At 38.9% G+C, this 21,488-nt stretch overlaps 1 protein-coding gene across 2 annotated transcripts in view; it reads right to left on the bottom strand.

Moving 5' to 3' along the window:
- Positions 1 to 7,922: 7,922 nt before the first annotated feature.
- The window catches only part of TMEM50B (transmembrane protein 50B), a 34,264-nt gene continuing 20,698 nt past the window's right edge, over positions 7,923 to 21,488 (bottom strand). For both annotated transcript variants that reach the window (XM_074360465.1, XM_074360466.1), the window contains 5 exons: positions 20,754 to 20,866; positions 19,254 to 19,321; positions 15,354 to 15,446; positions 12,501 to 12,558; positions 7,923 to 9,391 (listed from right to left, as the gene is read on the bottom strand). In XM_074360465.1, coding sequence (XP_074216566.1) covers positions 9,346 to 9,391; positions 12,501 to 12,558; positions 15,354 to 15,446; positions 19,254 to 19,321; positions 20,754 to 20,866 — 378 coding nt within the window. In that variant the 3' untranslated portion in view covers positions 7,923 to 9,345. The remainder of the gene's footprint in view (positions 9,392 to 12,500; positions 12,559 to 15,353; positions 15,447 to 19,253; positions 19,322 to 20,753; positions 20,867 to 21,488) is intronic.

Genomic DNA, 21,488 nt, shown 5'->3' with positions numbered 1-21,488 from the left:
AAGTTTCATTAGGTCCCATTTGATTGATGGTGCAAGTATAGATGGGCTCTTTTGTTCAGAGGCTATGGGTTAAAAACCCATTTACACGACTCATAAGATTTAGGAAATGGACACGTAGCTTCACTCCTCCTCTCGACACACACACACACAAAGTGACACTGCCATAAGGTCTGCTTTAGAAAGAAGCACCTCCTGGCAGCCTAACTTTGACAGTGGGAAGAGGAGACGCTGACGGCAGGTACACGAAGCTTCTAGCACTAGTTGATGGAATCACCTTCTCTTGGCTGGGGCCCTGTGCCTCTGGTGAGGGATTAGCTCTTGGGCTGAATTTGTAACCCATCATTGTGTACGCTGCCATCCAGGGTGATAAGAGGAAAGGACGCCTACTCGCAGCCCCCACCCACCTCAGGCAAGTCCTCATGTGAGACATCTTCTTTATCAATTAGGTGCACCTTGAGTTGGGACAGCTTTGAGAGAGTTAGTAGATGGAAATTGGAAAGACGTCCCTCAGATCATTTAGGAAACTTGAGATAGAAGAGCTTTCTCTGTCGGGCCATGCGATGCTGCCCAGTGGGGAGAGGAGGACATGTACATGGCAGAAAAAACTGGTTCAGAGTCCAGGCCCAGCAGAAAGCGGGACAGATAATCAAGAAGTAAGCTCTTCTGTGCCACCCTCCATTAAAGGTATCCCAGCTAGTAAGGGGCAAGCAGGCTGGCCATGGGGACCAGATTCCGATAAGGCTGAACTGGGTTTGGGGCAGAATCCGTCCATTGTCCTGGGGCAGGTGGTCACTGTGGTTCAGGCCCAGAAAGCCCTTCTTGGTTAAAGGCAATGGCTTAAGTGAGTGGCAGACTCAGAGTCCAAGCCCAGGGCCAGCGCTGTTTCCAGGTTCCTCTCGGGCCAGGCTCTTCAAGGTTATTGCCTTATGGGGAGGGTTTCCAGTGACACCCGACTGGCTTCACCCAACGGAGTCCGACCACGCTGCCCCTCTGGGCACCATCCTACTTCAGTAAACATCCAGAGGTGGCATGGGGCTGGCCTGTCATCTGGGGTAAAGGACAGGAATTATTTGAGTAAGATAGTCCTTTTTTATAGTATTCTACTTTGTCAAATAAATGACTAACAGATGGGATTAATAACTTCGGACTTTAATTTCTAGTCAAGCCAAGTACATGATCATAAAATGTTTGAGCTGGAAACAGTCTTGTAAATTATAACAGGGCGAACTGCAACTCACACGCCAAATCCAGCCTGCTGGCTGTTTTTGTACAGCCTATAAGCTAGAAACGGTTTTACAGCTTTAAATGGTTGGAAAAAAATCAAAAGAAGAATAACATTTCAGCACACATGAAAAGTATATGCAATTTAAATTTGAGGGCCCATAAATAAACTTTTATTGAGACCCAGTGACATTCATTTATGTACTAAGGCGTTTTGTGCTGTAAGGCAGAAATGAGTTTGTAAGAGACTGTTTGCCCCCAAAGCCTAAAATATCTACTATCTGGCCCCTTACAGAAAGAATTTGGTGACTCCTGATCTATGCAATATGTTCATTGTACAGGAGAAAAAAGAATTTCCATAACATTGTATAGGAGAAAACAGACCCCCTCCCACTATTTAGGTTTATTTGGTTACAGAAGTTTATTAAAAGACCCCATTTGATATTGAGACTGTCTAATTCGAGAGTCATATATTACACGGGAGGAGGAGTGTTTTAATTCTTGCATGTATTCTATAAAGCACGTTATGGACGAGGACTAGGGAAGGCTAGATACGGAGCTTTGTAGTATGCTGGTCAATGGAGGAAAGTGGGTCCTGGGTGAAGAATAGGTCGCCCTGAGATGATGGATTATCTGGATCAAAGCCACTGCTGGCCCATAAGGTACTGCTGTGTGAATTAGATGAAGACGTCCGTCTTTCAAGACATTTTGCTTTGTACTATGAATTTTCTTTTTAAAATTATTATATTTTTTAAATTGAAGTATAGTTGATTTACAATGCTGTGTTAGTCTCTGGTTTACAGTATGGTGATTCAATTATACATATTTTTTTTCATATTCTTTTTCATTATGGGTTACTACAAGACGGTGAATATAGTTCCCTGTGCTATACAGTAGGACCTTATTGTTTACCACCAATTTTCTTTTTAAGTGAACGCACGATCTCCTGCGCCCGCACTGTGAATAGCGCCCCCTGGGGGCTCCGCAGTGCTCAGCCGTGCAGTTGCAGGCGGGACCTCAGTGCCCTGGGAGAGGAAGCGGCTGGGCGAGCCCCTCTTGTTCCCGATGAGGCCAAGGCCAACAGGGTGAGGAGCTGATGGGCGTGGGGGTGGGGAAGGGAGGTCCCCAGGCAGGCGATGGAGGCGGGGTAGGGGCAGAGAAAGGAGGCTGTCCTCCGTGTCTGTTGGGCGCCGGCTGATGTATCGTAACTGGAGAAATGTCTGCTGCCATCTCACCCTGAAATCGCCAGCGTGAAGAACAGCTCAGGTCCTAGCCCATGCTTGGGGCATCTGCCTTTGTGACTTTTATTTCATTTACCATCACTTATTTCTGTCTATAGTGTTTTTAAAAAGCCTGCATAGTCACTAGGTATGCTGCTTTCTGCTGCTAGAAAACAGCCGCTCATCTCTCAGGTGCCCCAGAGCGCCCCAAAATGAATCTGCTGTATGTCAGAAAGCCCGTGGTTTAGATGAGAACATCCGAAACCGTCCTTACTGTTTGGTGAGCGAGGCATCTTCATGTGGTGCAGTCAGACCTCCTGCTCTTCACGGAGCCCCTTGGCTCTCTGATGGGAATATAGGAAAAGTGACTTCCTCCTCCTTGCCTTCAGCTTGTGATGAGGGAAGGTGGCCAGCTGCATCGTGAGGGCGCGGAAACTGGTCAGAGTGGGTACTTGGAGCAGCACTTGGCTCCGGGGAGGGCTCGGGTCAGTACATTCGCCAGCACTCTAGGAAGACGGAGGACGATGCCTGCCTAAAATTTAATCCTAGTGCAGAAATACAGGCAGGAGGGGCTTCTCTGGGCCCCCCAATTATTGAAAACAGGGGAGAGGCAGACCCCAGGGTTTCTTTACATACATACTCCTAGTTAAAACATAATCACTTGCAAAGGATATTAGCTACTTTTTCCTTGTAATTAAATAGTGATGTGTATAACAATTTATAATGAATATGAGTATAAATTGGACTTGTTTCATTTTTGCATTCAGGTGAATAGAACTATTTGATATCACCTCTGTGGATAATAAGTATACCTTTTGTAGTTGAGAGCGTAAGAGAAGACCTAAGCCCTCCAAGAGCCGATGAGCCCAGACAGACCCCAAGGTCCTTGCGAATGGGCAGGCTAAGGGCTTGGCATAAAATTCAGTTAATCAATTCAACCAATTTTTTTTCATTAGTTCCTTTCTGCTGTGAACCTTAGTATGACTGTGTGTACCTGCAAGTATTCCCCTGAACAATTCTCAAGTACCCAGCCCTAGGCTACAACTAAAAGGTGTACATAGCACCAACAGTCAGGGCCATGCATTCATTTGCATAAGTTGTGCACTGCACAAACCCAGGAGTGCCCTTTACACACACAGAATACAAATGTATTTGATTCCTTTGAGACAGAATTTCTTCATGAACGACTGTCAAAATTAATGGTGACAGCGGAGGGTATAGCTCAGTGAGGAGAGCATGCTTAGTATGCAAGAAGTCCTGAGTTCGATCCCCAGTACTTCTGTTAAAAAAAAAATATATATATATATATAAGTTTTAAAAACTATCTCTCCCCAAAAAACAAACAAAAATTAATGGTGAGGTTTCCGTGCTAACTTGCAAAATCAGATTTAAAACTTATACACCAAAAAGCCACTAGTAGACTTTAAGACAGTAATGTGAATGACTTTTTTCTACTATTTTCCAGCCATTTTCTAGAGAATATTCCTTTTTATAATGAAATAATATCACAAATTTTATACAAAAGGAAAGCTCAGTGCTCTGGCCCAAGAGACACTGGGCTGGAAGGGAATGAAAACAGGCAGATTTCAGGATGAGGTTAATTCCTCCCCCTCCCCTGGCATCTGGGTTTTTCTTCAACCAGACGAGAAGCATTTATGACTGTAAGGTAAAGATTACAATTTGTCACACACCTGTCATATCACAGGGCCACTTTAGTGCAAGTCTACAGAATGCTGTTAGTAAGAAAATACAAAGAATTTGTTCTATTTGATTTATTAATCAGTCTCTCTTCTGCAAGGTACTTTAATAATTACAGAGAAAAACAGCTACTTTACAGTGGATTCTGGAACAGAAAAAAATATATTTTTCTTTACTATAGAAAGCACATTAGTGGGCTACCTGGCAAAATTTGAATAAAGTGTTTAGTACCACGTCAACATTAACTTCCTAATTTTGGTACTGTACACCAGTTGTGACTCGGGGAAATATACACAAAAGTATCCAAGGGTAAAGAGGCATCTTGTCTGCAGCATGTGGTCAAATGCCTCAGAAAAAACAGACCAAAGCAAGTGTGGTAAAGTGTTAACATATGGGGAATCTAAAAGTTATACAGGAATTCTCTGAGCTACTTTTTGTAACTTTCCTGTATGTCTGAAGTTATTTCAAAATAAAATATTAATCTGTAAATTCACAACCTGCACACCAGGAGGTAAATACACTTAGCATCATACCGAATCCCTTTTTGGCACCTGGAGAGGGTGCTCCCAAATCAAAGATCCGGTGATGTATGCGCTGGCATGATCCATGGTGGTCGAAAGCTTGTCCTGCCACACTTGCAGAAATTTAAAATATCCTATTTACTGCAGCTTAAAAAATTGAAGATGCATATATTATCATCTAAAAACCCGTTTAAAATGACTTAAGCTGTCTTAAGTCGGCTACAAAAAATAAGCACTGGCAGGCTCCAAACCAACTCCAGACTTCTTTTTAAAGGCAGCACGCCACCTTGTGACAAAAGGCTAAAAAGCCATCAGATGAGGAAGGGAAATACCCCTTCAGCCAAAAAGTCACCAAGGAAAGAAGGGCTCAGATTTACTGATCACTTATTGTTTCCAGGTACCATTAGGCACTTCTTCATGTTAATTCTCAAACCACACTTACACACAAACAGCCTCAGGGTTTCATAGCTAGTAAGTGGCAGTGGCAGAATTCAGGAATAGGAAGCCAATCGCCGATCTAAACGTAAATTCATCTTCCCCCAAGAATACCAACTCCAAAACCAGAAATCTCCAATAACAAAGCTACTGGAAATCCTCTTCCTCCTCCCTCCAGCCTCAGCATTTCTATTGTCCATGTCAGGCTGGCCACTGGCTTTTCCTAAGGCCACAACATCCACACCTAAGTTTCCCTCTCCTTTGGCTAATTCTCTGCCTTCTATCTATTTTTCTGAAGTCAACAGAGCAGCAGTTTCCCCAAATTTTATTTCTCAAAGTGTTCCCAGAAATAAATTTCCAAGACTCAAGTATGGAAAACACCACAGAATTAACACTTCCTAAAACCATACAAGACACATTTTATACAAAGCTCTAAGAAAACACTTCACAGGAAACAAAAAAAAAAGTTTTAACTTAGTTAGTTCAGCCCAGGGTGTCCCACGCTTCTGTGACCAGGGCACACTTTTTCCTAAAGGAACACCCATGTGCTAGGGCGGCTAGGGAAGGATGGCTAAAGTTCCTACGTCCAGTAGTGAGAGCGAAATCAGATAGTACACAGGACACGGAAACTTCTCAATACACGTTAGCTACCAGTGCTGAACAGAAAATGACACGGAAAACCGCGCCCAGCAACGCGACGATTCAGCTGGCCGCAGAGTACTGAACAAGGAAAGCAACACGGCGGGCCGTGACAGGAATGCTGATGAAAAAATGACTCTGTGCCAAAGGAAGACACGGCCAATCCGAGTTCTTTATAAACTGTAGTTGAACTTCGTTGTCTGCAAGTTCATTTACTTGCTAAAATACTTGTTACTCCCAAAATCAACCCATACAGCACTTCCTGGTCATCTGTGGACGTGCCAGAAGGGAAGCTGGAGACGCCTGACACAGATTCCTAGCTGAGGTGGGACAAAGCTCCGCCCAATGATTTCAGCTCTCAAGCTGTAAGGTGTCCTTTTCCTGGCCTATTTTGTGCCACTTTTTTTCACATTTTTGTGTCTTGTCACTGATTTCACTGTGTAAAATGGCCAAGGCTGGGGATGGGCCTTATGGAAAAAAATGCATGAGTTAGAAGCTTCCTTCAGGCATAAGTTATAGGGCGGCTCTGAGCTCAAGTTAATGAATCAACTATATTAAATGAGGTGTTTTTAAACAGAAACACACATGAAGCGACCTTATGTATTGATGGCTGAGGAAAACATTGTGGCCGAAGGCTCACCTAACCCAGCGTGTCCCCCAGGAGCAATGATTCAGAATTCGCTAATTCAGGGTGGGGAGGCTCCAAAGAACCTACCTATTGTGGGAATTGATTGTATTCGGAAAGCTCAAAAGCCTAAGGTATCAGGGCAGGGAACAGAAGAGGTGGGGAAAACATCTGGGGCTTGGTCATGATGCAGCTGAGGGGAGAGGAGGGTAAGAAAAGTGATACTGTCTTTAGATATCGAAGAACCAGGCTGTAAATATAAACTTTGTTTTTAATAAAATGCAAATATAATAAAGACTATTTTTAGGGAAATGGGGGTGGGTTGTGAAAACAAAATTTGTGCCACAATTCCCTCAAGGTAAAGAACTCCTCCAGGATTAAGTGAGCATGTTGATTTTCCTCAGTAATTCTTCGGAAAAGCACTGAGCCTATCAATCACTTTAGGCTATTCCTTTGTTTTCAGTCAAAGAAATAAGAAAAATGATCAGCAAAGGGACCAAAGTAATAATTTCTACTTCAAGTAGTTCCTACTTCAGTCCTTCCAGTCTGAACAGATGATACCGTGAAGAGACTGCTCTGAAATAACAGCACAGGCTGTTAAAAACAAATGTGTCTAATTGTTTAGAGCAGAATAAAATTAGCATTAGATGTTTCTCTCTCAGGATTTAACAGGTTGTTATTTGAGATTTAAAATGTCAAACACTAGCCTCAAGCTTTTATAAACTTTAAACAGAATCAAAATGAGAGTGTGATGACAGGAGAGTACAGGAAAAAACTTGGATAAATCTCTAAGATCGGCAGAGATTATCAGATATGGGGTAATTAAGTATAAAATGGAGCAATGGGCGGGGGGGTCCCGAGTTGACATTATGATTGAAAACCATCCCATTGTAGAAAAATGTAGAGAACCTGAGCTCAAGCATCTCTGTCAAACACTCCTGGGCTCTTGCTCAAGAAGCAAATGTGACATGGCATTGATCGGAGTCTTAAATCCTGCTACTTCATTAGGTTGATACATGTCAAAAATGTATATAATGGAAAAACCTAGCCTCTGAGGCAATAACACAAAGTATACAATGAGGATCTTAGAAACAGTGTAATCAATAAAACAATGCTCTGGTTAGTACTCGTCTACACAATGAACACCAAAAGATACTCAGATTCAACAGCCCTGAGTCTGTGTAACAGGGAAACCTTTATATTATGGGAATCACATTCATTTTTAAATGATTATGAGGGACTCAGATATTCTAACTCACAAAGTCTGTTAAGAGTGGATACTAAAATTGTCTCCTTTTTTCCTAAAAATGAGGAAACAGGGAAATTAAGGGATTTGCTCACAGTTAAAAAACAAATTTGTGGCAGAGTCAAGAGTAGAAAAACCAGCCACTATCTGTAGTCAGCCTTCTGGAGGCCCTTCCTAGCCTTCCCGTTAGTATTTTACAAACCTGAGTATAATTCTCCTTATTTAATAAAGTTGACCAGGTCGACTTGAAGAACTGAAAAATGAACAGCAAACCAAATTTTATGGTTCATTTTCTCCAACAGATTTAACAATATTAGAACGTTTGAGAAGTAGTATTTATTGCAACAGGTTACAAGGGAATGGAAACAAGTAATTAGTCTTACAATCTGTTGGAAGCAAGACAGAGTTTACCGACATTCTGAGGAAAAAACACAACAGAGAAAGAAGTAACTGAACAGGACGGTATCCAGACAAAGGCACAGCATTCCACAGCCGCTTCATACTCTGTGCACACTAAGTCCTCAGGGAGAACAGACGTTAAGCAAAATAAGGCTTATATTAGAAGCTGCACATAATACCGTTGATATTATTCTGTCTGACAGCAAAAGGCTCTAGAAAAATCTCTCTGGAGAAAAAAAGTGCAACACAAAACCTGTGTAACAAAGGAAAGGAAAAGTAGAGCTAAAGACCCAGTGGTCCCTTTGAAATCTCTCACGGGAATACACACAGTGCAAACACAGTGTTCCAAACTCAGCAGAAGTTTCTGCCTGGAGTATGAACTTTCAGGTTAAACATGTATTTTGCAGGAAGAGTTCACCCTAAAGCTTGAGCGCCAGAGCGAAGAGAGACTTGCAGTCAGTAAGTAAGTGGATGAAATGCCTACTTTTTCACTAGGTTGTAATAATCCGCTTTGGGAAGAAGTGCTTTATCTTGAAACTAATTATTCCACCTTTTGTTATATGGTTCATGCTTTCAAAGTGCACTTGTCTCAAATTTGCTTGATACTGAATTTTGTAACGTCAGATAATAGCAGGCTGTCAAAAGAGAACCCCGGGGATGGATGGTTTAAGCTGCTTTTTTAAGAAGCATGCTGCTGAGCTGCCTTACGGTCTCCTTGCACCAGCCATACAAAACTGAGCCTATCTGCTCAAGTATCGTCCCTTCACAAATCAAGTCATATTAGAGGAATTGTTTTTAAAAGAGGCTTTCAAACTAGTCCTTCAGGCATTTAAAAAAATCTTCATATAAAAGTCCACTTCTTTTATACATAAGAACAAACACTTTTTTCCTTTAAAAAAATCTCATTTTTAAGCCAAAATAAATTAAAACTTGCTGAAATACCCTTTTTAATGGCTCAATGCTTATTTCAGCTATAAGGAGCTGTGTTCTTTGCACATCTTTGAAAATTAGAGATACTGAGACAAAGTAGTTAACTCTAAAATGATATGATGATACAACTCTGGCTCAGGGAACAGACTAAACTTGAAGTCTTTAAGAATAAAAAACTGACACTCATCATCCCATCTATATAGTCTTATGTACATATTAATAATCTATTCAATGAAAAAAAGGACAGAAATTTCATAAAACTATCTCAAAACTTAGAGCATAAAAGTGTAAAGAAACAAAACATTTAATGTACAATCTATTCCATTTGGCAATGTGTAAATTATATTGAGAGATAAAAACTTATCTACAAATAGAATATAACAAAAGGAAAATGTGATTTGAAAAGTGATCTCAGGTCCATAGCTCTTCAGTTCTTCCAAATTTGTAGATCAGAGTGCTAGAAAGATATTAAAATAAATTAGGAGGAAAAATCACACAGAACAAGCAACAGAGAATTTATTTTCTAAATATGTTTTGCTGGGTACCTCACTGATCCCTTTTGTATCAATTTCTAAAATTAAAGATTGTGGTGGTGTTGGTCTGAATTTGCTTGTTTTTTAAAGCCGTTTGCTGACCTTGATGGCTAAGTTTAATTAAATATCCTTTCTTAAAGTCTAGAAAGTTATTAGATAGGATACTTGTAAGGAAAGGGGGCATTTCTCATAGTGGTTGGCATTAGGGCCACTCACATCTCTAGGATTCTACAGTATCTGACTTACAAAAACTGAAGAATCCTAAAACAGACCATGCTGCCATTCTTCATTCATTTAACAAATAATTATCATAACTAAGTACTGGCTAGGCACCAGGCACCTAGCTAAGCACTAGAAAGGTGACTGTGAACCAAAACAAGACAAATGTGCACATTAACGGAGCTAAGAGTCCAATGAAGGAGACAATCAAATCCCAACTCAAAGACATGCTCTAAAGGCAAAGCACATGGCACCAAGAGAGGGAAATACAAGGATCTGACCTAGTTCGAGGGGGCAAGACAGTTTTCCTGAGGAAGTGGTGACCGAACTGAGATCTAAAAGAAGAGTGGGAATCACCTCGGCAAAGCATAGGGGAAGGAGGAGAGGCGCGGAGGTGGGACACTCTGGGACCCTGAGTTGAGTTGTGGGTATGTTGGATGGCTTGGGTTTAAAACGTCAGCCACCTGAGAGGGTATAAGTAAGAATCCAGACACGTGGTTTAGCCGTGGAGACAGACATCTGTGCCTCAATGGCATGTAGGCAACAACTGAAGTCTTAAGATAAAGGAGCTCACCCGGAGAGAGAGAATGAGTCAAGAAGGGGCCTAGGACAGAACCTTAAGAAACTCCAGAAGTTAGTGGGTGGAGGATCAGCTTGCAAAGGAAACAGAGGCAGAGCAGCCAGAGAAGCAGGAGCTGTATACAGCTGGCTGGATAACTTGCCAGCCTCTGGGCAGAGCACACAGTTGATGTGGTCGGCAGTCACTGTCCACGTGAGCACAGGCCTTTAGACTGTTCATCCAACTATCATTTATATGGACTCATCTACCACTATAAAGGGCTGAATCTGAACTTAAATTTGATCTCTAAACAGTGCCTAAGATGTCTTCATGAAAACTCACTGTATTCCCAGAAGGTTGTCAGCCACTTGCCAAGAAATACAATCACAAGATAGCAGAAACCATCAAACATCTTTCAAAACCAAAAGTGTCCAGGCCACAGTGCAGTAAGAGGAAACCCAGGCAGAGCACGGCGAGCTGAGGAAACAGTTGAGAGTTCAGGGCTAGAGTCTGCAAGGCAGAGTACAGAGAGCCGGAGAGAGGGAGCCCCGGAGGTCTGCAGGGGTCCCCCCTGAGTCTTCTGTCAAGTACTGATAGTAGATGCATGTGAGGAAACTCCCCAAGAAAAGGGAAGGAACCTTTGGAAAGAACAACTCCCAGAGCTCCCACAGGGCTGGGAAGACTTCACAATCTCATAAAGCAGAGTAGAAAGCCTCAGAATACATGGAGCATCGGAAAGAGTACTCAGAAGTGTAACTGCCTCAGTAAGGGGGACATGCAACCCTCGTCTAAAGCTGCTCTGGTCCTGCCTTATGAAGCTTAAAAGCAAGACTCAAAAGGATCAAGCTGTTTCCCAGTGACTGGATTGCATCCAGAACAAAGCTCAAAAACGTTTAAAGAAATACCAAAAAGTCCAGCCCCCAACCAGCTGCATGCAAAGAACACAAATAGGGGAAAAGAGACCCAAAATGGAAAGAAAATAAAAATAGTCAATAGGAACAGACTCAGAATTGACACAATCAGGCAAGGACACTGAAATGGTTACACACATACTTCATATGTTCAAGGAGGTAGAGGGAAGCATGTTAGAGAGAGATGTGGAGAATGTAAAAACAAAGACCTAAATTACACTAACATAGATGAAAAATACAATGTCTCAGATGAAAAACACACCAGATGGGAGTAACAGTGTATGAGATACGACAGAAGCAGAGATTAGTGAACCTGCAGATACAACAATGGAAACCATCCCACGTGAAACACACACGACAAAAACGAGAAGCAAGCATCAGTGCGCTGTGGGACAACTTCAAACAGTCTAATACACATGTAACTGGAATCCCAGAAGGGCAGGGTGGGCAGAAAAAATATTTGAAGAAATAATGGCTGAAAAGATTCCCAATTTGATGATAACTATAAATCCACAGATCTAAGAAACTCAATGAGCCCCAAGCAGAAATCTGAAGAAAACTACACCATAGCACATCATAATCAAACTGCTTAAAACCAGCGACAAAACAAAGTTCTTCAATGCTTAGATCTTAATACTTTTGTGGGTGGGGTGGGGGGTAGGGGATATAATTTTCATAAATGATGCCTAAAATACCTATCTTTACATTAAAAGACATTTCATTCTGAAAAGTATAGGATACAGGCTTCACTTTGGAAGCTTTTTAGAAGACTGCCCCCCAAAAATACTTTTAATATTGTTTTATTTTTATACTTTTAAGTTATCTTAAAAACCTAATCAAAAAATCTAATTCCCCAACCAGGTTTTATATATGATGTGCATACTATGTATTAATTCTAACTTCTTTCTTTGTTTCTTTTTTTATTAAAGGTACATGATATGGTTTCTTAATAAAACACAGGTTATGGAAGCAGCAGTCTGGGTTCAAATCCCTGTTCTGGATTTGCTAGCTAGGTGTCCTTAAATTATGCTCTGAGTCTTATTTCCTCATCTACAAAACAGGAACACCATCTGGGTTATATACTTAAGATAATTAAATGGGCATGTAAAAGGTAACAAGATCTCAGCTGGTAACATCCAGCTGAGGTCTTGGCACATAGCAGGGCCCCACTTAAACGCTTGTGTATGCTTCTATGCAACTGTAGAATTTTCACCTTTTAAAAGAAGTTCTACACATTGTAACTAATCCAAGGGATTTTACATGTCCCATTGCACATGCTGCCCTTACAATAAAGATGACATTTCTGTAAAAGTATAGGTCTAAGTAAGAAATTAGGCAACTTACCTAAAAAATATAAGTGCATTTTGAAAAAACACAGCTAGTCCTGGATAAACATCAGTATCTGCACAAAGTAAAACAGATCAGAAGATCACAAAAGGCAAATGGCAGTCACAAAGTCTTTGTGCCATTCACAATGACATGCTCTGTACACTACAAAATGCTGTGGTTATTCATTAACTCTAAGAAATCCACGAAGAAACTGAAATGAGAAAATGCCGGTCTCATTCTCCCAAAAGGAAGGATTGCTGTCACTCGGATAAAAGACAATGAATTTATCAGGTTCTCCTTTTATCTAAAGTAGTTGCTATGGTTTGAGCTGCATGGAAACTGCTAAGGAAGCAGCAGCTCATACCTCCGTGTCCTGTGGCCAATACAGAAATACACAATGTCACACAGGTACACATTAAAACAATTTTTTAACAAAGGTACTGGGGATTGAACCCTGGACCTTGTGCATGCTAAGCACGCACTCTACTACTGAGCTGTATCTTCCCCCTACAAATTAAATTCTTGATGATTTAAGAGTCTGTTCATTTATTTTCTTTCATGAATTCAGGAATTTTATTGTGCAAATCTGACATATATAAAAAGAATTGTAATTTATCATCATGTTCTCCTGGGGGACAGGTACTATCTTCATAGGAAGAAAAAGAAAAAACTGGAAATGACTTATATTTTTATGGATAGTTAATAAAACTATAAATGTTGTTTAAAAATACTAGATAGGATGAAGAAATGCTCAATTTGTAGCTTTGGATATCACACAGCAAACAATAGAGCTGCATGCTTAAAAGCTCCAAGTTTGAGTCATACACCCTGGATCTGAATCCTAACTCTACCACTGACTAAACGTATGACCATGGGCAGATTATTTCACCTCATTATGCCTTAGTTTCCTCACTGGTAAAACGGACATTGTAATAGCACCTGCCCCAGAGCGCGATAAATGTGGACTATGCATAGTGCCTAGAACAGTACGCGGCCCATAAAGTGCTATGTAAACACTAGCTGCTGTTATGATTCCAGAAAATCTGCACAGCAAAAGATTTGAAATACTTGTTAGAAATGCTCTAAGTATATTCAGTTTACAAACTGAAAAGTGTATATAATGAGCAATGCTGTAGAAATATGAAGATGAGACCCGTAATTGAGAAATTCCTCAATATGTACTAGTTCTTCAAAGATTAAGATCAACCAATGCGTGTATAACCTTTACAAACTTAATACTTCCCTACATACCTTTCAGGAATGATCATTTATTCCTGATTTCATAATGGAAACTAGAAAGTTTCACATGTTGCTTCATGTACGTATGCAGACTTTCCAAGGAAACTAATAACAGCAACCCACCCTTCTTAGAGTCAGGGATAAAATGAGCTTAAAATGTCCTTCCCGATATGATTCCATTTAGAAACAGGCAAATCTACAGAAAGTAGATTAGTTGTTGCCTAGGGCTGGCAAAGGGTAATGAGGAGTGATAGCTAATGGGTAAGAAGTTTCTTTTTGGGGTAATAAAAGTGTTCTAAAGTTGGATTATGGTGATGGTAGCACAACTCTGTGACTATACCAAGCATTGAACTGTACACTTTAAATGGGTGATTTACATGACATGCATATTATATCTTAATAAAGCTGTTTTTAAAAAAGCACTTTCAAATGAGCTTCATACTAGAACTGTCTGCTCCGTTAGTATTTTTAATTAACTAAAATAATATATTTTAGATATATATGATGAGTGGTACTAAACATTAGCCAACGACTGTCCTCTTGTACTGACTTATTTTGTACAAAAGACAAAGGTGTTCCAAAGATCTTATACTCATCATATCAAGATAGTAAAAGGCCAGCTGTGAATCAGGACAAAGAGATGTGACAGTTAAGCAGAGTGACAAAGATTCCAGAGACAGAGGTATCAGAAGGCGAGTAAACTGTTATCTGAAACTGATTCACGTCTGTGGCGTGAAGGGAGAGAGCCAGTGCAACAGCGTCTTCTGATTCCTCCACTTCTGCTTTTCAGCCCCAACCTGGATGGAAAGCTGTCGTGACTGGAACAGTTGCAAAGCTCAGAATGGTGCACAGAGAGCTCTCTCCACTGTAGCAAGTTTCTGCATGAAGGCTACACACACCTTCAGTCTTACCCTTAAAAAAACTCCCCCTTGTACCTAGCACTGAACAATTACACGCTGGGGTTGGAAAGAAGAGGTATTAATAGAACAAAAGATACTAGGGTTCATAACGCCTTGCCTTGAAACCCTTGGGGCAAGGCATGTTTTGGAACTCAGAATTTTTCAGATTTAAGAATGGTAACAAAGGGTATAATATCACATAGCACCCCCAACTGAGTTTGGACGAGCATCCCATAATCAAATACAACCACATTCCTCTAAGAAAATATGTGAATACTTATCATATGAAATAAAGACCATAAAGAGCCCCGGGTCAATTGAGGCCAGGTTTTGCTGCCAAACTGGTTATGAAAAACTCGACCTTCAACACTTTATGGATTTTAGAACAGTGTAGAAGGGGCTGTGGATCTGTACAGGCTTCTCACTTTTACCACCAGTCAGTAAACAGGTCTCTAGCATAGAGCCGGAAGGAAGGAAATCAGAACCTCCAGAGATGGCTGAGTTACCTGGTCTCTGTCAGTGGCCTGGATTTCCTAACATGGTTATCCCACTGCACTCAATGACCCTACCAAGTTTTATTAAACAACTTATAAACCTTTGCGTAGAGTTTTATCTCCATGCTAACTGAATAATTAAACTAAATTTTACTCCAGGTGGGGTTAACACACTAAGCCAAATATAAAAGACATCGGAATCTCTCCTATGAAATAAAGGAGGAATAAATACTTACTTTGGGTAACATACGCGCCAAAAAGAATCCACATAGAAGCAATAAGTGACCCAAACATCAACATGAAACCAATGAAGAGCCAAACTCGAGCACCTGTGTGAAGAATGAAGAATAGGTTGTATGACTTTGCTCATTTCTGCATTCTGCAGCTCTTTGTCTTAACAATACATAATACCGGAACACGGTTAACCTAACATATGTTATGCCTATCAAAACAGTCATGTATTTACATATACCTGCTATAACAATTAACTGAATTAAGATAAAAAAAAAAAAGAAATTAACTAAAAGGTGTTAAGCCACACTTGGAAATGGAAAAGAGGTAAGTTACTATTCTGCTGGCTAACAGTTGAATAAACTAAACTAGGCAAGCTTCATAAGTAATTATTTGACTAAGCTGATTAATTAAACCCTAACTGAAAAATTACCCTGTTGTATATATTATCAAGGTAATTGTTCTATTAGAAATAGCAAATATATTTCAGATAGCCATTACCACACAGGAATGAAAGACTGCAAATGAATAAGAAACATATGCCCCTTTTTCATCAATGTTAATATCATGCCACTACTCAATATGGTGCTAACAGCAGCCATGTATTCAGTCTCTTATGGCTGAGGCAGGCAATCTGTACCACATGCCCTTGAAAAGATCAAGGACAAAAGCATCTCTTCAAACCTCTACTGTATAGAATTCTAGAATTTACACAATAGAATCTCAATAAAGTGATCATCCAGACACTTGAGTAGATTCAACACATTTTTAGGAAAGAAGGTTAGCATTTGTGCCAAACCCTGATCACAGGTATATTGACAGCCTGTCGCCCTGTGGAAGGGGAATAAAGCTTCCCTGAATTGAAAATAAAATCTGAGCCAGTTTCCATAAGAGAAAGCTAAGTTTGCCGCAACTGCAGATATTCTGTTACTAGGTGAACAAAAATTCATATATTTTAGGCACCAGATATGCAGGAAGCTCAAAGCTCAACACAGTAAGAACAGCTGATATTTGAGAGAAATGGGTCCCTAGATTATCTAAATTTTATTATAATACTAAGCAGGTCCCCAGAAATACACAGTAATGTTTAGTTCCTTCGAGAAAGACATCCTCCAAATTCAATCACAGCTTTTATCTAAAGTGAATGAAAGGAACTATCACAAATTCTTGTAATTATCTTCCTTCATGTCCTTTATATATGACCACACAAAAACGTTCTAATAGAATTAAATAAGAAAAAAACTTCCCTTGAAAAATGAGTATGTTTTCCTTTAGCAAAAAATAAACTATAACATTTTCCCTTTTTTGCTTTGACTGCAAGGAAGCTCATGGCCAACGTTAATGAACAATTAAGAGGATCCATCTTATCCTAGATTCTAAGTACATGATCTTTTTTCTACCTAGTATCTGTTCCTTTTTATAGCTTTCTTATTTAACAGTTCCATTTGTAGTGTATTATTACTTTGATAATACTTTCCTGCAAATTCCTCTGGGAATTAAATGGGGCTAAATTACAAATAAACCATTTAGGTAGCATGGAAGCTTAGTGTGGCAACATCTGAGCAAGCCTAGAAGACAGTCTGCCCTTAAATTTTGAAGCATTAGACAGAAATTGCACCTAAGGCACTACATATAAATATAAATTGTATTGTGAATTTTAATTGGGTAGGGAATAATCATGGAAGAAAATATAACAGTCACTTACTAAGAGTAAAAACTATGGGCTTTGGAACCAGACAGACCCAAGGCAAATACAAGCTCTACCTTTAAGCTAAAAAGCTTTCGTTAAGTTACAGTGAAATTTTCTACAGAAAATAAGATAATAGTAACATAATCCACAGCAATGTCTGAGGAATATTCTTTAAAGAAAAATGATCAAATAAATTATCATGTGCTCTATGTACATTTTCACTTGCCAATACATGCTTTCTTATTTTTTACTCTCAACCATTTCTGACATTACTGGGGCACAAGACATGCATGCATGTGTATGCACGCACGCTCATGCACACACACACAAACGCACTTTTAACTTAGGTTTGTCTGTCATTTGTCACTATCCGCATCCTCTCCAATTCTTCAACGATCCCAATGGAAGTGAAATTATAAGATCTGCATCAGCAATTAAAGCATCAGGAACAAAAGAAAGCTAATCTGTCCCCCCTGTAACTGGCTTATTTCACCCAGCATAATGTCCTCCAGGTTCATCTGTGTTGTCACATATGGCAGGATTTCCTTTTTTCTGTTGTCACATATGGCAGGATTTCCTTTTTTCAAGACCCATTCCCTTTATGTGAGGAATCTAAGAGTCAAACTCACAGAAACAGAGAGTGTAACAGTGGCCACGGAGTGGGAACTGGGGAATTGCTGTTCAGCGGGTAAACAGTTTCAGCTATTACAAGATGAGTAAGTTCCAGAGGTCTGCTGTACAGTATTGTGCCTATGGTTAGCAATAGTGTATCATGCACTTGAAATTGTGTTGAGAGTAGATCTCATGTTAAGCGTTTTTACATTAAAAAAAATTTTTTTTTAAAGCTAAGCTCTTTGGCTCCTTTATTTGGTTTAAAGTCTCATGATACTTGCTCTATGATTCCATTTATAGATTCTAGAAAAGGCAAAACTACACTGATAGAAAGCAGATCAGTGGGGGCCAGGAGGTGGGGTAACAGGATTAACTACAAGGGGTAAGAGGGAACCTCCTGGAGTAACAGAAATATCCTGTATCATGATTGTAGTAGTAGTTATCTTGCTGTATACATTTGTCAAAACCTGTTAAACTGTATACTTTAAGTTGGTGAGTTTTATTTTATATTTCATACAAATTATCCTCAATTAGACTGACCAAAAAAATACACACACACACACACACACACAGTACTACAGACAAAGAGACGAAATGGTTCCTGATTAGAGACGATCACAGAACGGTAGCTAAAAGCATGGGATCTGGAACCAGACTGTCAGTGCTCAGGTCCTGGCCCCACCACTTATTTGCTTTATGACTTTGGACAAGTTATTTAAGTTCTCTGTGCCTTAGTTCTTCATCTAAAACTGAGGACAAGAGCACCTACCTCATAGGACTACTGTGACAATTAACTGAGTTAATACGTGTCAAGCATTCAAGCCAGTCTCAGGCACACACTAAGTACTCCACAAGTACTTGCTATTATTCTTAATCATCCTTCAAAATTCCCCTCCCACCTAGTCCAAATTTCCGACCATAACACAAATCACCCTCCCTAGTCCTCAAAGGTTGGAGATAGGACATCTAGCATTGTGCTTTTCATGTATGGCATGGAAATTCCACAGAAAACAAAACTACTGGAATTCTAACAGAATGTGTTATAACCTGAATAAGAGAAAATACTACTAAATGACAATTCAAAAGAGTTCAAATTAAAAAAAAAATGTATATGCAGACAAACAGCGTGTTTCTTCTAAATACTTTCGTTGTAGTCTGTTGGTGTTAACTCAGGTGATCACAACTGAATGTGAAAAACACTGCAGTCCTAGTTTTGATCTCTTAATGCATGCATACTTTGTTGTTAGTAATCATGGTCAGCCATCTTGTAACTAATATTATTGGTCAACATTTGGGATAAAAATAAATCCATCATTAGCACTGGAGGAATAACCTGGAGCCCAAGATCCATCTATTTGAATGGTAACATTTTACCTACATATTATGGGCATATAACACGACAAAAAATAGAAACTTCTGACAGTAACTTTAATTTTCTTAATGATTTAAATAACACAAAAAATTTTTCTTAAAAGTAAATTTTAAAAAATCCTATATAATCATTACCATTCCTAAATAAAGACTCACTATGGGCTTTGCTTTTTCTGCTGATAAATCTCTCTTTTTTAGCCAGCACACATTAACAACTCAAAAGTGCATTTACCTGTTCTTCCTAAACAGCCGCTTTCATAGCTGTCACCTCTCACCTGAGCATTGGACACAGCATTTATCCTAGAACAATACAAAATCATCTAATAAGCTTTCATGCTGCTAAAATATTCACAGATATTTACATACCATTTAGAAGGGAAACATTTCCTAACCAAAGTCAGTATCTGAATAACTGAACGTATCTTTTAACTTAAATATCCTAGTGGGTAGAAATGTTACGTTAGTTTTATTTTTCTAAAGTACACCCAGAAAACACACTTAATTTTAAGAGATTACTATCACTTGTCTCCAGTGATTATAAAAGAGGGGTCAATTTTCTGACTTCTTTGCCTGTTTCACATTTATACATGAATGACTCACTGTGAGGTATCTCATTTTAAGGTTCTTGTTATAATCAGGGTTTAAAAGTTTCTCTTGGTGTTAAAAGTCAAGTGATTTTCTCTGATCCATTTCTCAAATTCAGAGAACACTGGTCTATATATAAGAAACAGGTCCACTTTGTTCAGCTTCTCTTTCCATTTTTGTTATAACAAGGTGCTTTGTAGAAGGAATTGTCTTTTCTTAGCATCCTGAATGAATATAAGTAGTTCTGTCTTCTACAGTTTCTTTTTTAAAACCCCTAACATTTAAGAAAATTATGTAATCTTAACATTTAACATTTTTTTAATTATTAAAAGATATCCATGAAAAGCTTCCAAATTTTTATGAAGTGAAATAGTAGATAAACCTGAAAATGATTTAATAAAAGAGAAAAGCCATGTATCAATCTCATGTAAAGCCAATCCTGCCCTTCCCCAAATATTGGCAAACACAGTCAAGTATCACATTTAAAAAATATAATACTCCATGGTAAAAGGTAAGTGTGTTAGAATGCTCCAGGATGAATCACTACTAAAAAATCTAGAAATATAACATATTTTGTTACAGCTAAGATGCCATTAATTTTTAAGATGCACCATTATTTTTTTATACTGACAAGAAGGAAAAAAATACTATCTTTTGTAATGATGAGATACCACTGACTACAAAAAGCATCCTGATGTTCAGAGATAATAAAATATAAAAATAATCTTAGGACCTATAAAACATAGTAATTGGGGAGAGGGTATAGTTCAGTGGTACAGTGCATGCTTAGCATGCACAAGGTCCTGGGTTCGATCCCCAGAACCTCCATCAAAAAAATAAATAAATATACCTAATTACCTTCCTCCAAAACAAAACAGAAACAACCATAGTAATTAGTCAGTTAAACAAATATAAGGACAAACATCACAAGATAATCTCTATACATGATAAAAAGATTATCTGACTAAATTCAACACTCATTCTTGATTTAAAAATCTTAATAAAGTGGGAATATATACACACATATATTTATGTTAAAAAAGAATCTATTAATTAAGTTAAAAAGTTATTCCAGATAGTATTAAACTTTGAAGCAAAAATGTTTATAGAAAAATAACCTTGCATTGAGAATTACCTTCATACTTACATGAAGAAAGCCAATGTGGAAAAAACACCACATGTGTGAAAGGCATGGTTCAGCTGTTCTGGCTTAGGATATACCACGGCTGCGTCAATCATTATCCACCAACCTGTAAAAAACTTGAGAAAGAATCCATGTCATTAAAGTACCACTGACACTTTGGCTTAGCATGATACCTGTTCCTTAACATTACCCTTTTTCTATGGACCATGTAACTGAAACATAAAATATGCCTACTTTTAGATATTGAAATACGAAAAATGAGAATCCCTTGTTTACTTATTCTCTATAGCATATGAGGTGAATATAATGAAATCTCTGTAAGATTCTGAAGTTCTGCTCTCAATGCAAAATGAAAATTTTACTATCTAGGAACGAATTATCTCCTTCTTTCATCCACCATAAAATTACATGCAACCAAAGCTCTCTTAACTAACCTCCAACTAACCAGCTCCTTGATTATCTCATGTGTTTCATTCTCTCGTTCATATTCAAAAGAATATGAATATTTCTTTTTAATGTGCCCAAGCATTTTTGCTTCCACAAATGAGATGCCATGTCTCCAAAAAATATCTAAGCTCGGTATAGTTTTATTTAATTATTTAATTGATTAAATACTGTAAAACTGACTAAACATGAGTTAGTAAAATGTAATGTTTCTAGGTAAACTAGGCTGAATAGACTTAAAGCACACAAGTTACTAAGAATTTCACAGACAAATTAAGTGCAGACGAGACAACC

This window comes from Camelus bactrianus, chromosome 1, assembly GCF_048773025.1.
Source record: "Camelus bactrianus isolate YW-2024 breed Bactrian camel chromosome 1, ASM4877302v1, whole genome shotgun sequence".
Taxonomy (NCBI): Eukaryota; Metazoa; Chordata; class Mammalia; order Artiodactyla; family Camelidae; genus Camelus; species Camelus bactrianus.
The sequence above is the reverse complement of the archived record's forward strand: the minus strand, read 5'-3'. Positions and strand labels throughout refer to the sequence as shown.